At 38.0% G+C, this 17,453-nt stretch overlaps 1 protein-coding gene across 11 annotated transcripts in view; it reads left to right on the plus strand.

Annotated features, from left to right (window-relative positions):
• LOC131425804 (AMP deaminase 2) overlaps positions 1-14,029 on the plus strand; it is an 84,087-nt gene extending 70,058 nt beyond the window's left edge. For 10 of the 11 annotated variants that reach the window (XM_058588000.1, XM_058587998.1, XM_058587999.1 and 7 more), the window contains 5 exons: positions 3,877-4,172; positions 11,733-12,564; positions 12,631-13,082; positions 13,151-13,284; positions 13,351-14,029. In XM_058588000.1, the coding sequence (XP_058443983.1) occupies positions 3,877-4,172; positions 11,733-12,564; positions 12,631-13,082; positions 13,151-13,284; positions 13,351-13,635 (1,999 nt within the window). In that variant the 3' untranslated portion in view covers positions 13,636-14,029. The remainder of the gene's footprint in view (positions 1-3,876; positions 4,173-11,732; positions 12,565-12,630; positions 13,083-13,150; positions 13,285-13,350) is intronic. The other variant, XM_058587996.1, reaches the window with a different exon arrangement.
• The last annotated feature ends 3,424 nt before the right edge of the window (positions 14,030-17,453 follow it).

Here is a 17,453-nt window from a genome sequence, read left to right on the forward strand (position 1 = left end):
ACTTTAATTTAAAGTTTTCTTAAAATTTTAGAATAATTGAGCACTATTTGACGCGTATTTACTTTTCCCGTGCTCAGAAGACGCTTCTGATGTACACTCGAGTCTCTTTTTATGCGTTTTTTTGTATGTGTTTTGTTTTGAGAATTTTCAAAGTAATGCGGTTTTTTGCGAATTTTCAGTTTTTTCTAAGACAAAACAAATCAAAGGTATTCTTGTTTTGTCTTCAAAATACACGAAGCATCGAGATTTGAAGTTATCTCGAAAAATTACAAGGATCAGCCCCATGGGGTTGTTCGAGCCATTGATTTGGAACAAGGCAACCAAAATTTCTAATGATCTACAATCGAATAGATTAATCAATCGTCACACTTTTGAATTCGCAAATGCACTAGAGTTTGCTTAGATTGAACTTTATTAGGAACCAAAACCGAACAACGCAAACCCAGAATATAGACTTTATTTGTCTTGATTTGTATTTGTTTTGTAGCCGACGAAATTACACCAATAGCCCAAATGTATGCAATTATATGTTTGTACATACTTGCGTTACGGATATCGATATTGAAGCTACTCTTCGTCAAGCTTGTGTTCAAGTTTTGTATACAAGCAGTTATTTTTATAGCGTTTCTCTACCATTACAACCATTCTGCGATTTCGGTTGAAGCGATAAACTTTTTCTTATTATCAATCGAGTTCATCTTATATAAATTGGAAATTAATCCTATGAACTCCAAATTTACCCTGGGGTAGTTGTCAATTTCTCAGGCGAAACGCCGTAACATGGAATTTCATCCGAACTTGCATGACACAAGATCACTGCATACCAATTAAAGCTTCAAATCGTCTTATGGCACTTTTTGTCTTGCTGTCTAGTAACAACCTACCTCTAGCATGTTACGTGTAGGACTGAAACGTTAGCTATAATTTTGCTTATATTTATAGATACGCGTGCTTCCAACAGCTTCGTTTTTGCATCGATTGACCAATCAGAGCAATGCTTTCCCTTCGATATATCGCTTACTCCTTCAAAATCATCGACTATGACAGGGAAATCCAGTATGCCGGAGATTTTTCGCACACAAAATAGGACACTACTAGCTATGTTATTAATCAACATTTCAATGATATACAATTAAAAATACATGGCTATGAACATTCAAATCAATACGTAGAAATATTTCCAATTAAATGGTGACATAACATTAATAATTGATACAAAATTGACTGAGCTGTAATTGTTCAAAACCTGACCACATTTCTACGTGTATTTTTCTTGAGTTTCTAATTTGCACCCCTATATAGAAAACAAAAATGTGTTCCACATTAAATAAATTTTTTTAGTCGACTCTGAGACTTTTCGATTTCAAGAAAAACTGTTTTTTTATGTGGATCACATCTTTGTTTCCTATATATTAGTGCAAATTAGAAATTCCTGAAAAAATATATGCATAAATGTGGTCAGGATTTGAACGCTCACAGCTCAGCTAATGTTGTATCAATTTCCAATATCATTTCGCTTTTTGATTGGAAATATTCCACGTTCCGATTTGAATGTATCAAGCAACGCATTTTTAATTACACATGATTGAAATCATGATTATTAACGAGCAGTATCCTGTTTTGTCTACTACAAATCTTAAACCCCCTGTTGTCTTACTGGATTTCCCTAACGGAGACGATAATTTTGAATGAGTAGGCGATTTATCAGCTTGGAAATATCCCTCTGATTGGTAGGGCAATGCAAAAGCGAAACTGTGGAAGCACGCTAATCTATGAAGATAAGTGAAACTATTTCCAAAGCTTCAGTCTCACATGAAACATGTCAGAGGAAGGTTGCTGCTAGACAGCAAGCTTCACACAAAGCGCTTTAAAACGATTAGAAGCTCTAACTAGTATACTTTGAACAATTGTCAAAAAATAGTCCGCGCGTGACTTATGGGTCATGCGAGTTCGGATGAAATTCTATGTTATGTCATTTTCGCCAGAGAAATCTGTAACTGCCCCTTAGTAAATTTTGAGTGCTTAAGATTATTTTATGATTTCAATAATTTAAATTCACTTCAACCGAAATCGCAGAATGGTAGAACCGTAGTGACCACAAATCGGCCACAATAACACACTGACAAGAGAAACTTTACGCTATAGAAGCAACTACATCCAAAATAAATTTGAACACAAACTAGACGAAAAGAAGTTTAAATATCGAAATCCGTAAATCCAGCACATAGGTGCACATATTTGGGCTATTGATTTCAATTTAATGCAAAAATTACTAACACAATCAAAAACGGCTTATCTCGCCCCAACGATGCGAAATAGTTGTAGTGTCACTTTCGTAGATTGACATTTGTCGCGGAAACTCCTGTGGTGCAAAGCAGAGAAAAAACTTTTTCTGATAGCCAGGCAAACAGTTTCCGTAGTTTTCCGTAGAAAATACAGCCGTAAAAAATCTCCGAGTCCGTACATCTACGGAGATTTCCGTAGATCTGACATCGCTGATCGCCACAGCAGGAGCGAAACAAAACTGAGAAAGTCAGTGTTGCCATTTGTTTACAATTATTTGACAAAGAAAGAAGTTCAGATCCGATACCAAAGTGGTAAGATCTGGGTGACTTATTTGATCATTTTGCACTAGATTAACTCTTTTGCATTTTGTGCATATGGAAGGATTCTTAAAACCGACCGAACTAATGGTGTTCAGAGGATCGATTTCTCATTCAATTTGAATCAGTTCTTCAAAGTAGTAAAATGACTATGTGGATGTGTGTAGTTATGACGGTTCTATCAATGTTTCGAGCCAACCCTAACGCAAGATTGAAGAGCTGTCATAAAATTATGAAACCTAAAGAATCGTTTGAATATTAAGACGCTGTCGTTTATTGGCTTGTCGTGTCAGCTTGATTGCTTTGTTATTTCCTATTATCTTTCAATCGTGCTTTTGTCGTCATAGTGTTGCAATCAACGAACATTTTAGTTATATAAGCTAACAAATTCCTTGTAGTACAATCAATTATAAACAATTTCACGAAGAGTTTTGGAGATACTTCAATCCTCAATAATACAAATTATTGCACACAAAAGAATCTAAAGAAATAATCAATAGCCTTCTTCTTTAGATTACAGTCATAAATATTCCCTTAAAGAGGCGCTGCAATCAGCGTTGCCAGGTTGCCAGATTTGTCTGGCAAATGCCAGATTTTCCTCATTTCGCCAGACACTCAAACTAACCAGATCTTTTGCCAGATTTTCCAAATTTTCCCAGACTTAGTCAGATCTTACTAGATCTTTACGGTTTTGGCCTCTATACGATATGTGGGGCGACCTTTTTTTTTTGCTCACTGAAAATGAAGCCCGGCAAAAATTTCCTTGTATATAGGAAGACCCAGACAAATCCAGATAAATTTTTGAGTTTTGACAGATTTTTGAAAAAATAACCTGGCAACTCTGGCTGCAATCATTTTTACTGCTGTACCTGATGATCCCTTTTATTATCTTCAATTGTCATCTGATCCAAGTGAGCCCACGCATTTGTAAAATAAACAGATAAATGAGAATGAAAACCCGCAATTAAACGATAGATTACTATCATCTGGACTTCTTAGCGGCAAGAAAAAGTAAAAAATCTACTTGCTGGGGGGAGATTGGGGTGGGTGCAAATTATTGTTCGATTGATAGACACTCACCGCGCCGTCCCACGCAAACGTTCGATCGAAAGGTCACTCGTTAGGGGGCAACCCGCTTTGTCGTCCAGTGCCGATTCCGTACAGGACAGGACACAACTAATCGAGTGACACACCTTTCCGATTGGAATAGTCTTACAACGGCATCCGTTCTGACTGGATCTTCTTTGTTTTGTTTCATTTTATGGTTCCGCAGGGTAATGGAGCAGGATCGACACTCGGTTGCGGCGGAGATTCATCCGGACGAACAGATACCGTTCGAGGACCACGATTTTGTGGCCCACTTTCAGCGCGTTTCGATCTCTGGCGAAGACACCAGCGGGGTTCCACTGGACGACCTGGAACGGGCCTCTACCCTGCTGGTTAAGGCACTGGAATTGCGGCTCAAGTACATGTGGAACTCGCATCAAACCTTCCCGCAGACGACGGCACGGTTCCTCAAGTCGTCCCATCCGGAACGGTACACCCACCAGAGTAAGATGTCCATTGAAGGTGAGTGGCTCACTTAACAAAAGTGGCCTATTTTTGACAGTAAGCTTCTTCCTATTATTATTTTCAAATCTTCTTTCAATTTATATCTTCCTAATAAACTTATATTTTCGTGCATATCTGTCGTCAATATTTTGTTTTTTGTTCTTGGCATTGACGGCGGCTCTACTGTTCGTTTATCAACGGGCTTAATCATGCTTTTTACGGTTAGTCTATGGTTTGAGAGTGAAATGTTGGTTTGATTGTTTGTTTTTTTTTGTTCATATTCGGTTGAGCGTGCGATGGGTAGCTCAGATCACCCTGCATGTCAAATAAAACTGCAATGAAAGTTAAAACCTGCATTACGTTTCTAATCGAATTGGTAACAAAATCTATTTTTAGTTTATTTTTAAATTGCACCTTTGTTGCAACCTATATATGTCGTATTTAATTTACCACCTAATAGCAAATTTCGTATCCCCCATCACTCGCATCAATGACACGCTATGATTTTTGATTTTTGACGTTAGGTTCGAAATGATTTATTTGACATCAAATTTATTCAGTGATCACTTTAACCCTTTCACGACCATAAGAAATGTGTCAGTACAAGACAATATTTTAGCTATTGGGGGTGTAAATTAAGAGAATATCACCAGAAAAACATAGCAGGGTACATAAGTTTCCTATAATTTCATGGGAAATACTTTTCCCTATGATTCTGGGAAATTAATAAAAGAAGAGTTGGGTTTATTATATCGTAATTTAATTTATTGCTTTAATTGCTTTCACTATCAGAATAGTAAAATGAATGATTTCATGTACTTGTGGACGTTGCACATAATACATTTATTATGTGTTCTATTTTCTATACGTCATTTTGCACAAACTTTTTAGTGCAATAAAGATTGATAGTTCTTTTTACTTTTTCGTTCAAAAACACATTTGTCACCTTGGAAATAAGTTTTCTTTAACATTCAACAGAAAAACATCGATTTTATAGTAATTGCAGAATCTATAACGATTTTTATAGAAGAGAAACATGTTTCCCTTGAGCGTTAAAGGGTTAACAAGTCTCATACATATCAGTTTTCCCATCTTTTGTCGAAGAAGGTCTATGTTGTATCACAATTTACTAATACAAAATAACCTTCGGTGTATCATAGAATTAAACGTCAAAATTCAATAAGTACACAGAAAAAAGTACCTACAATAGAATCCAACCACTTAGTGAAAATAACTTACTAGTGGGTAGATATTACTCTCCCCTTAGTATATTTTTGCAAGTGCCTTAAGGAAATTACTTCCCGCTTGTGAGAACTTCTGGCAGCCGGTAGAAGCCTGGCAAGATTCTGGCAGCTGTCAAAATTTTGCAGGTTAAATTGCGTCATTCCCTCATCACGTCACGTCTGACAAGAACGCTCTTCCTTCTTTTCTTCTGTTCGACTTCATTTGATATTCGTCAATCCTGCATGTACATCCGAAAATGAAAACGAGTCTTGAGACCAGGTAAATGAGATCTAAATACTGGTACTTTAAGAGAAGTAGCTTTGCATACCATGTTTGGTAGTGCAAAAGCTATGTTATTGCTCTTTATTCGAACTTCTAATTTAAAAAAAAAAACAAACGGCTCTAAAATGAAGAACCGATTCAAAACAGTTCTGGCAGTCTTGTATGGCAAAAATTCGGAAGAAACGCAACCGTTAATAACTAGGTGAAATTCTCTGCCAGAAACGGTTGTTGCATTGCTGCCAGATTTCTTTTGTAATTCTGCCAGCACTCCGGCAAAACCTTCTGGCAGACGCTGCCAGGCATCTGGGAAGAAATCTGCCAGGCACACGCAAGCGGGAACCTTCTTGTCTATTTGTCGGGAGCATACTTTTCGAATTATTTACCCTCTTAGAAAAAAAAGTTCAACGGTGGTCCTTCATTGGTCCAATACGTTGGATCATTGGTCCAATGAAAGTCCAATCAATTGTTCAACGGGAGGCCAACACGGGACCTTCGTTTGCCGATTTTGAAACAGATCGTTGATTTGGCCAGTCTGCCACGTTTTTTCTTAGCAGGAGCATCTGCTGTATAAGCAGCTAGATGTTTGGCCAAAACTTTGGCTTGCTTTGTCTCGACAGCAGCCTGCATATCACTGACAATTTTTCACGATTTGTCGAAAAAATGAGGTGTCGGTAGCCGAAATCGGTAGACTTTTTGAAAATGACAAAAAAATCTTTGGTTGTGCAAATTTTGATAGCATCCTTTATTAAATCACAAAATAGATCTATTTCTTCTCATAAATATTCAAACCACTTACCTTCCCGATTGATGCTCTTCTATTTATGATACTATAAAAAAAAGTCAGAAAAAACTTTTGTGTTGATTTTCACGCAATTAAAATTTGGTTTTGAGCGCAGCAAAAAGTAGAAGCGTCGGTTTGCTTTGGTATTTGGCACACAAAGAACGTGCTGCTATTACACACACATGACATTTGTCCGAATGACGCTATCTACTTTCTGTCAAAAGTTACGGTGGGGTGCCGGCAATCGAACACCTTCCCCTACCGGTAGTAGGACTAGGATAAAATTCAGTAGATAAATCATGGGACTATCAATGGTTTGTTTGGTTACATAAGGTTACATAAGAGGTAGGCTATGAAAAAAAAATTCTTGAAACTGACATTTCTACTCTAAGCACACTACCTCCGGAAGCAGGGTTTAAACCGAATGAAAATTGGGATATTCTTCTGGTATCTTAAGACCTTTCATTTGAATATAAGTTTGAGAAAATTGGCTCAGCCATCTTCGAGAAAAGTGAATACACACACACACACACACACACACACACACACACACACACACACACACACACACACACACACACACACACACACACACACACACATACACACACACACAGAAATTTGCTCAGTTCGTCGACCTGAATCGAATGGTATATGACATTCGACCTTCTGGGCCTCGGTTTAAAAGTCGGTTTTTGCAGTGATTGTATATCTTTTCTACAAAAGGCAAAAACTAAGAGCTGCGATAATTATGATTTGCATTTTTAATAAATTTTTTACCCTTCATAAAGAATTGACAGGAAAGTTAGACCTGAAGGCTGAAACAGCGGTGGTTTTTTAATAAGTTGTCAAAACCATCTTTGAAGACTGTTTGCTGCTCAATAACAGAACACAAATTACTAATGGAATGTTAATATCCTTCGTTCAAACTTGCAATGAAACAGAATAAATATATTTGGGAACGACACTCTACTTGCCTCCGAAAACAAAATTACGGATATCTTCACGGAAAAAATCCGACGTTCAGTATCAACTCTATACCAATATTTGAAATAGACGAAATTGTTTTTCCCAAGCACAAAAAGAATAAGAGCTGAAGATAAAAACGCTACCGAATATCGCATAAAACCAACAACGTTTTCTATTATTGTTATAGTTCAGTCCCAAAGGAGTTTGAAAACATGACAACCACAGCGGAAATTAATATAAAAATCGTACCATGTGAAAAAAAACTTGTTAAAAGGCGAATACACTTTGAAAGTGGTATGAAAAGTAAAGGGCGGATTGGAAATGTCACAGTCCTAATCGGATTGACGTGAATACGAATAATTTCCTCTAGTTTAATGCATATGAGACAAACAATAAAAAAGCCTTTCACCAATTATTTTTAAATGTCAAAATGAAAAATGGCGGAGGCTCAAAGAAGAAAATCCACAATATTGTTTCTGTAACTGTATTCTGTATGTGGAACTGCATTCTGAACCGAGAACTATACACAGGAGCTGAATTCTTGATACTGGAACTAAGCTATGGACCTGAACCAATCGAAATGATGTGCATAAGATGAACTTGGTTTTCATTCAGTTGAATCGGCTTCGCAAGTTAGAATGAACAAAGCATATCGAGTGTTAACCTTGGTAACGTAGAAATGTCGCTTACTGTCTCAAAACCGTCGTCGTGGGTACGAGAAAGGCTAATATGTTATGAGCTTTCCAATTTGATACTCGTTGATAATATACATTTCAGAAAATTTTAATTATGAATTATTTGTGGTTATGTCATACAACTGAAAGTTTTATCATAAATTGATGGTCATATTTTCGATGGCATGTAACAAAAATTATGTTGAAATGTTAGATCCGACAAGAGATATTCACGATCAAAAACTTATCACTCTCCCAGAGTGGAAATTTCAAAAAGTAAAACGTATTCACGTCAGACTTACATTCTAATATATCTCTTTAAAAAGAGACGAAGATGTATAGAATTGGGATATTGTGAGTTATTTTGCATTTAGAAAATATTTTATGACGATTTAAGCTGATGTTGATGATGATGATAAAATAAATATTTATTTTGAATATTATCAGTAAAGGTTATTGTTTTTAAGTTATAATTTTGAAATTACGTACAATATACTTTGATTACATTTTGCTCCATCCGCGAATAGAATAAAATCCTTCTTCTTCCATTGCGAGTAGATTGAAATTCGATCAATGATATATTGATATATCAATATTGATACACACATGGTTAATTAACTAAAGCTTTTGTTCCAATCTGTATTAAGATCCCTCAATTTAAGACAGATTTAAGACAGATAAATCTTCACTAAAACGCAGATTGCTTATCGACTGCTACATTGCTGTTAAGCAAATGATCAACTCACTTTGACAAAACAAGGCGCATCTCACACGCATTGCTGAGTTTTCGGTAATTGAATATCCATAGTCCATAGTTAGTTACGCACTTCAAACACAGTGTGAACCTCATTTTATCATTAACTTTCGGCTGAAAAGTTCGTATCGTTTAATAGAAACACATTTTTTTGCCAAAATTCATTTTTATTATTCAACATAACTGCCATCAGAGGCGATACAGCGATTATAGCGATCTTCCAACTTTTCGATACCATTTTTGTAGTACGATTTGTCCTTTGCCTCAAAATAAGCCTCAGTTTCAGCGATTACCTCTTCATTGCTTCTACATTTTTTACCAGCGAGCATTCTCTTGAGGTCTGAGAACAGAAAAAAGTCACTGGGGGGCAAATCTGGAGAATACGGTGGATGAGAGAGCAATTCGAAGCCCAATTCGTTCAATTTCAGCATGGTTTTCATCGACTTGTGACATTGTAATTGTGAGCTCACGCGGCACCCATTTTGCACAAAGCTTTCTCATATCCAAATATTCGTGAATAATATGTCCAACACGTTTCTTTGATATCTTTAGGGTGTCAGCTATCTCGATCAACTTCACTTTACGGTCATTGAAAATCATTGTGTGGATTTTTTTCACGTTTTCATCGGTAACAGCCTCTTTTGGACGTCCACTGCGTTCATCGTCTTCGGTGCTCATATGACCAGTACGAAATTTTGCAAACCACTTACGAATTGTTGCTTCGCCCGGTGCAGAGTCTGGATAACACTCATCAAGCCATTTTTGTCGTGAATACGACTTACTTTACTATGGGGTGCCTTTTCAAAATTTACCCTCTGAGAGAGTGATAAGTTTTTGATCGTGAATATCTATTGTTGTATCTAATGAATCAACATAATTCTTGCGACATGCCATCGGAAATATGATCACAATTTTATGATAAAATTTTCAGTTTTGTGACATAGTCTCAAATAATTCAAAATTAAACTTTTCTGAAATGTTTGGTATAAACGAGTATCAAAGAGGATAATTCATAAGGCGCGTTTGCCTTTCTCGTATTTTTAAAGCTCATAGCTCAGTGATCTGTGAAAGGATTTATATAATCTAACTACCAGTAGAATCGAAACTTTTCAATTTAAACGTGTATAGCAAAAGCATTGAAGTATTTCAATAGTACACCATTGAAAAACCTGTCTCATTTGCTCCATGTCAACACCAGCCAATCAGAACGCGTTCTAAGGAGGAGAACAAAATATCTGCTGCTGAACAACAAATCGTCCGGGAAAAATGTTCGGAAAAGTGGTGAATATCGCAGTGAGTTCCTCAATTTGGTCCTTGTGAATGCTAGAAACGAATCCCTACGGCATATTGATAGTTTCTTTCAATAAATTATGCAAATCCGAAATGAAATAATCGACAATAAAATTCTGTATGCGGCTATTTTTATAGCCGTTAGGACCGCCCATTATTGAAAAAGCTACAAACGAAATCAGGTAGAAACAAGCCTCTCAACAAAACTTGAATCAGTTTGGATTGTATCGCCACTGCGAGCAGATGTGTTTTGTGTCGTCTGCACGCTTTCGACAAGAGCGATTACGTCACAGCTGCCAGTCATTAGCATTGGGAAAAAAACAACGGTGGAGAGCATTGCACAAGATCAGCCGTTCTAATGGCTCTAAAAGTTTTCTAAAGAACTATTAGGATTTGTTGTTTGCAAATCGTAGGGAAATATCCTCAGTTTACTGCAAATCAAGAACAGTTTGCTTAGATTTGTGCACTTTTCGCTGTGTGAAACTCACAGTAATCGAGATCAAGTGAAGCCTTCTTTGTTTTTGCGAAAAATGTGAAAAAGGGGAATGCGTGCATAATTCATACAATTGATCGGAAGTGTTAAGGAACATGTCAGTTGTTTTCGTATTCACGACATCCAGTTATGTCTCTGACATTACCCACCCGCCTTTTTTGGTATCGGCGGCACTTTTTTTTCATCAAAAAGTAGTGTTTCATCAACACACGAAATTCCTTTTTTTCCATTTTTTCCACAATAACAAAAGTAGCTTCACTCAAAATGCAATATTTCATAAACTAATAATCAGACAGCTGTCAAATTTATACACGTATCTTTTGAAGGTTGGTACTAACTGAAAATGGTATGGATTTAATTCTAGTGGCGCCCTCTCATAGAAACGATACGAACTTTTTAGCCGATCTGTTAGTATACTTTTACCCTAGGGCAAAATTACTAACGTTCGAAGGATGTATCCTAGTTGGTAACATATAAGTGAAACGTTCCAGCAGTCTGTGAAATAATTCAGAATCTACACTGAATAAAAAAGTTCTAAATTGAATGTGGGTCTAAATACCGTCGGTCATTTTGGTTTCTAATATCGAGAACGGAAATAGCTAAATAGAACACTTTCACAGACTCAAACTTTATATGGAAGAGAACATAATAACGAAAGCAATCTGATGACCTTACTCAGTGATCTAAACAGATATAACTTTTCCCAGTGAACCTGTCTGGAATCCTACCCGGAAACTTTAGGGCTACGGTCCTGAGGTCATGAAACTGATTCAGAATATTTGTCACAGCTTTTATAAAATAGCATGTATTGAAACGAATCCTGTGAAGTATCAAAACAAACCACCGTCCAAACCTTCCAAATCCAGCCACTAAAGAATAATTATCTGGCTTCCTTTTGTATTCTGTATTAATTCGGATGTTCGTTGTTTCGTTAAGCTTACCCTGTATATTGCCCGAAACATCTCCTTTCCAGTTTATACAAATTGTAAAATCTTTAGTTGACAAGTTTTCTTGTTTATCAAGTTATCAACAATCGGCAATGAATTTAACACGTACACAATTTTCAATTTGTTACCTGTTTAATCAATCTTCGGTTTTTCCGCTGTTTCAGACCACCCAGTCAATCCTCCCCAGAACACCGAGTCACCGTGGCTCATCGAGTTCCCGAACGACTGCAACTACACGATCCGCTCGAACAATGGCGTCTTCGAGGTGTTCCGAGATGCCGAAAGTACGGTACCGTTCCCGTTCGAGTATACCAAACTGCCGGACTTCGTGCAGGACATGCAGATGATGTGTTCGATGATCGCCGACGGTCCGTTGAAGTCGTTCTGCTACCGCAGATTAAGCTACCTCTACTCCAAATTTCAGCTGCACGTACTGCTGAATGAATTGCGCGAGCTGGCTTCGCAGAAAGCTGTACCGCACCGGGATTTCTACAACATCCGCAAGGTGGACACGCATATTCACGCTGCCAGCTGCATGAACCAGAAGCATTTGCTGCGATTTATCAAGAAAACGTTGAAGAAAAACGCAGACGAAGTGGTGACCGTCACCAAAGGTGAACAGATGACACTGGCACAGGTGTTTCAGTCGATGAATTTGACCACGTACGATTTGACGGTGGACATGCTCGATGTGCATGCCGACCGAAACACGTTTCATCGGTTCGACAAGTTCAATGCCAAGTACAATCCGATCGGAGAGTCTCGACTGAGAGAAGTGTTCCTCAAAACGGACAACTATTTGAATGGAAAGTATTTTGCTAATATCATTAAAGAGGTCGCTAGTGATTTCGAAGAGAGCAAGTATCAGAACGCTGAACTGCGACTGTCAATCTACGGTAAGTCACCGGATGAATGGCACAAACTGGCAAAATGGGCCATAGACGGTGATGTTTACTCGGACAACATTCGCTGGTTGATACAGATTCCCAGACTTTAGTAAGTCATTTTGTGACATCACAGAGAATATTTGAAACTAATTTGTTTTTAATGGTTGACTTTCAGTGATATTTTTAAAACAAACAAACTGATGAGCTCGTTCCAGCAAATTATAGACAATGTATTCAAACCACTTTTCGATGCAACGAACAATCCTAGCCAGTTCCCGGAATTGCACAAGTTCCTACAGTACGTGATTGGATTCGATTCAGTGGACGACGAGTCGAAACCGGAGAATCCTCTGTTCGACGGAGATGTGACGACCCCCGACCAGTGGACAGATGACGAGAATCCTCCGTACGCGTATTACATTTACTACATGTATGCCAACATGACCGTGCTGAACCACTTCCGTACGGAGCGTGGCATGAACACATTTGTCCTGAGACCACACTGTGGAGAAGCAGGTCCAGTACAGCATTTAGTTTGCGGTTATCTAATGGCGGAGAACATTTCCCACGGTTTGCTATTGAGAAAGGTACCGGTGCTGCAATATCTCTACTATCTCGCACAAATTGGTAAGGGTTCATTTGATGATCGGCGTCATTTGCTGATTTTTTTAACTTAAATTCTCACATTTTACCAGGTATTGCCATGTCACCGCTATCGAATAACTCACTCTTTCTAAACTACGACCGAAATCCATTCCCGGAGTACTTGGCAAGAGGATTAGCGGTGTCACTGTCGACTGATGACCCGCTACAGTTCCATTACACCAAGGTAATTAATTGGCAATCCGTGACACTATTTTTTGGTGCATCATGATCAAGTTGTAATATTTTCCAGGAACCACTCATGGAAGAGTATAGCATTGCGGCGCAGGTGTGGAAACTGAGTTCGTGTGACATGTGCGAACTGGCGCGGAACAGCGTGCTGATGAGTGGATTCCCGCACAAAATGAAACAGCATTGGCTGGGACCAAATTATACCCGCGAAGGCGTTGCCGGAAACGATATCACGCGTACTAATGTGCCGGACATTCGGGTTGCCTTCCGCCACGAGTCGTTGGTGGATGAGCTGTCCAACATTTTCAAAGTTCACAGTGAGCTTACGTTGGAGTTGGTCGATTGAGGCATATGGTATGATTGCGGTTGCCATCCACGCGACAGGGGAGGGATTGAAATATTGAGAATCTTTTGAAGTCGTATTTCCATGATTGGATGAGAATATACTGGTAAAGTAATTGGATGACTTTTTAAGCACAGCACGTACCTCAAAATATTTATTATTAATTTTTTTGTTGAGATGAATTTATCGTTTGTTAGGCTATTGTGCACGTGTAATGTGTTTTCGACGTCTGTCAAAGAGGACGTTTGATGTTTCAAATTGTGTATTGTCAAAAAGTTCCCAACGTTTAGTGAAGAAGCATAAAAAAAGTATAAATTTCCTGTTGTATCCCTTATAATAACGGATCATAATATGTTATGTGATTGGAAGTAATATATTCAAATTAATTAATTCAAAACGTTGATTGATGGTTCTTAATTTATATTCTAAAATATCCGAAAATTCACTGTTAAGTAACGTTACCATACAAAAATGCCAATTTTCTCGAACAATTTTCTGCAAAAACGATAAAAGAAATGGTTTGTTTATAATCCATTTTAGTATAACTCCCGCTCAGTGAAACATTCCCCACAGTTTCAATACCACAGTATATATACAGGTTTGCATACACTCTGATTTACAATTACCACTCGAATTGTTTGTAGTATTGTTCTGTTATAGTTTTGCAGCAAAATACTGTTTAAAATTATTTGAGCGTGCTGATACAACTGTTTAATCGACAGTGTCAAAAGAAACAGAAAAAAAACATTATAAATGTTTTGCGTTGCTCTCGTTTCATTCGTTCAACGTTGATTTCAACTCTATCGATTAATGTAAATCTAATGGATTTGATGCCATCCTAGAGAAGACCTGCCGCTCTATCCAATTGAACTACAGCTGTATTCGAGTTAGTCATGCATTTTTCCTCATAATATATTCCACATTTGTGCCACTTTACACAAATTACAAAACTCAGAAGTTTATTCTAACGGTTTGTAGCAAGTAAAAAATTATCTTCGAGTATGATGTACAGTTGGGACAAAATAATATATTTTATGTATTCGACGGACTAATAATTATTAAACCGAAGGTGTAGCTGTAATCCTAAAATCTGAATTGGTCAGATCAATATACAAATGAAGCAATGAGTGTAATATTTACATTTACCAATGTCTATTTATGATAGGTTATCATGTATTACTGTTATATTTGGTATAAAAAAATTGATGTTATGTTCCATAGAAGATAGAGCTACTCTAAATGTGGTTTAGAATAATCCAGTTGGACTGACGCGAAATAAAACTTTTGAATTCGCCTATTTATTACAGCAGGTGGTTGGAGAATTATTAAAAAAGCCATATAAAACTATATTACAACGATAATAGCCATAGTGAATTCATGTCATATGGTTCAGCAGAAGTACTTTATCATTATTTTAATCACCTGCCATTTTTTGTTACTACAGCATATTATAAAATAACCATATACTATATTGTAACCAGTGTTTATGGTTGAATCAAACACATACCATAACAAATGAGGTTACCACAACACAAAAGATTTTTATATAATTTGAACTATACCAGTTGCTATTTTTAATTATGCGGGTCGTTTGTTAAATTCTGGAGGCTGCAGAACAAGCCCAAACCAAACGATTTCTTGGCCCATCGTCTAACAGAAGGCCTCCAAACCCTTGGTGGGACGAAGAGTGCTCAGTTGCTAAACACGTGAAACAAAATGCTTTCAAGACGTTTTTAAAACGAGGAGGAGGAACTCCTCAGAATTTTGAAAAATTCTTGACTTTAGAAACCAAGTATAAGAGCATACTTAGGGCCAAGAAATGTAGCTATTGGAGACATTTTGTCGAAGGTTTGTCAAGAGAAACCTCAATGAACACTCTTTGGAATACGGCCAGACGAATGAGAAATCGTAACGTAGGAAATGAAAGTGAGGAATACTCGAACCGATGGATATTTGATTTTGCAAGGAAAATTTGTCCAGATTCTGTTCCTACGTATAACATAGCATTATTCGGGAGTCTACTCCAAATAATGGTTCCATTGATAGCCCCTTTTCAATTATGGAATTTTCCATAGAACTCATGTCTTGTAACAATAACGCTCATGGGTTGGACAGAATTAAATTCAACTTGGTGAAGAATCTGCCCGATATCGCTCAAAGACGTTTGTTGGAATTGTTCAACAAGTCTCTTGAGCAAAATATTGTTCCACCTGACTGGAGGCAAGTGAAAGTTATCGCCATTCAAAAGCCGGGGAAACTAGCTTCCAATCACAACTCATATAGACCAATTTCCATGTTGAACTAGAAAATTGTTTGAAAAACATTATTCTTCGACATCTCGGCACTAGGGTCGCGATGAACGGTTTGTTGTCAGATACTCAGTTTGGCTTCCGTAGAAATAAAGGGACGAATGATTGCCTTGCATTACTTTCATCTGACATCCAAATTGCTTTCACTCAAAAACAACAAATGGCACCTGTATTTTTAGACATAAAATGAGCATTTGATTCAGTTTTCAATAATGTTCTTTCAGACAAGCTCCACCAACATGGACTTCCAGCGATTATAAATAATTATTTGCACAACCTTTTGTCAGAGAAGCGCATGCATTTTTCACATGGCGATTTGGCAACATTCAGAATTAGCTACATGGGTCTCCCGCAAGGCTCATGCCTCAGTCCGCTCCTCTATAATTTTTACGTGAATGATATTCAACAGCTGTCTAGTAACTCCATGCACACTAAGACAATAGGCAGATGATGGCGTGGTTTCAGTTATTGACCCCAAAGCTGTTGTTCTGCAAAACCTTAGATAACTTGTCCGTTTGGACTGTTCATCTGGGTATCCAACTCTCTGCTGAGAAAACAGAGCAGGTCGTCTTTTCAAGAATGCATGAATCCCGCGCAGCTTCAGCTTCATATGATGCGAAGAATGGTAATAATTATCAAATCACAATAGTTTGGGTCCCGGCTCATTGTTCCATTCCAGGCAATGAAAGAGCCGATATTTAATAATAATAAAAAATAATTTTTAATTATTGTGCTTGTGGCAAAGGCTATCGCGATATTGATCATGTCGTTTGGACATGCGTGGAGTATCGTGATTTCAGATCTCAACTAATAAATTCCTTGCGTACCCAAGGTAGACTATCAAATGTCCCAGTTCGTGACAGTCTTGCTTGCCGTGATCTTCCTTACATACTTGCCTTACCTAACAGCTATAGCCCTGGGGTGTCCTTTGCTGTATCAAGCATACGTCTCCACATAACTCGGTCCATGGCTGCTCGTCGCCAGCCACTCAAGGCACGGATACTTCTGAGATCACCCTCCACTTGATCGATCCACCTTGCTCGCTGCGCTCCTCTTCTTCTTGTACCAGTCGGATTAGATTCAAGAACCATTTTCACTGGGCTGTCGTCCGACATCCTTATCACATGCCCAGCCCATCGTAGATGTACGATTTTAGCTGTCCGTACGATGTGTGGTTCTCCTATCAGCTGTTGCAATTCGTGATTCATACGTGGTCTCCTCGTTCCGTCTTCCATCTGCACTTCGCCATAGATGGTCCTCAGTACCTTTCATTCGAAAACACTGAGGGCGCGTTGGTCGTCTGCCAACATCGTCCAGGTCTCGTGGTCTTAGAGAACAACCGGTCGAATGAGCGTTTTGTAGATGGTCAATTTCGTGCGGTGGCGTACTTTTCTCGATCGAAGGGTTTTCTGAGTCCAAAGTACGCACGATTCCCTGCCAAAATACGTCTCTGAATTTCTCTGCTGGTGTCATTATCGGCGGTCACCAGTGAGCCCAAATACACGAACTCGT

The sequence above is a fragment of the Malaya genurostris genome, chromosome 1, assembly GCF_030247185.1.
Source record: "Malaya genurostris strain Urasoe2022 chromosome 1, Malgen_1.1, whole genome shotgun sequence".
Taxonomy (NCBI): Eukaryota; Metazoa; Arthropoda; class Insecta; order Diptera; family Culicidae; genus Malaya; species Malaya genurostris.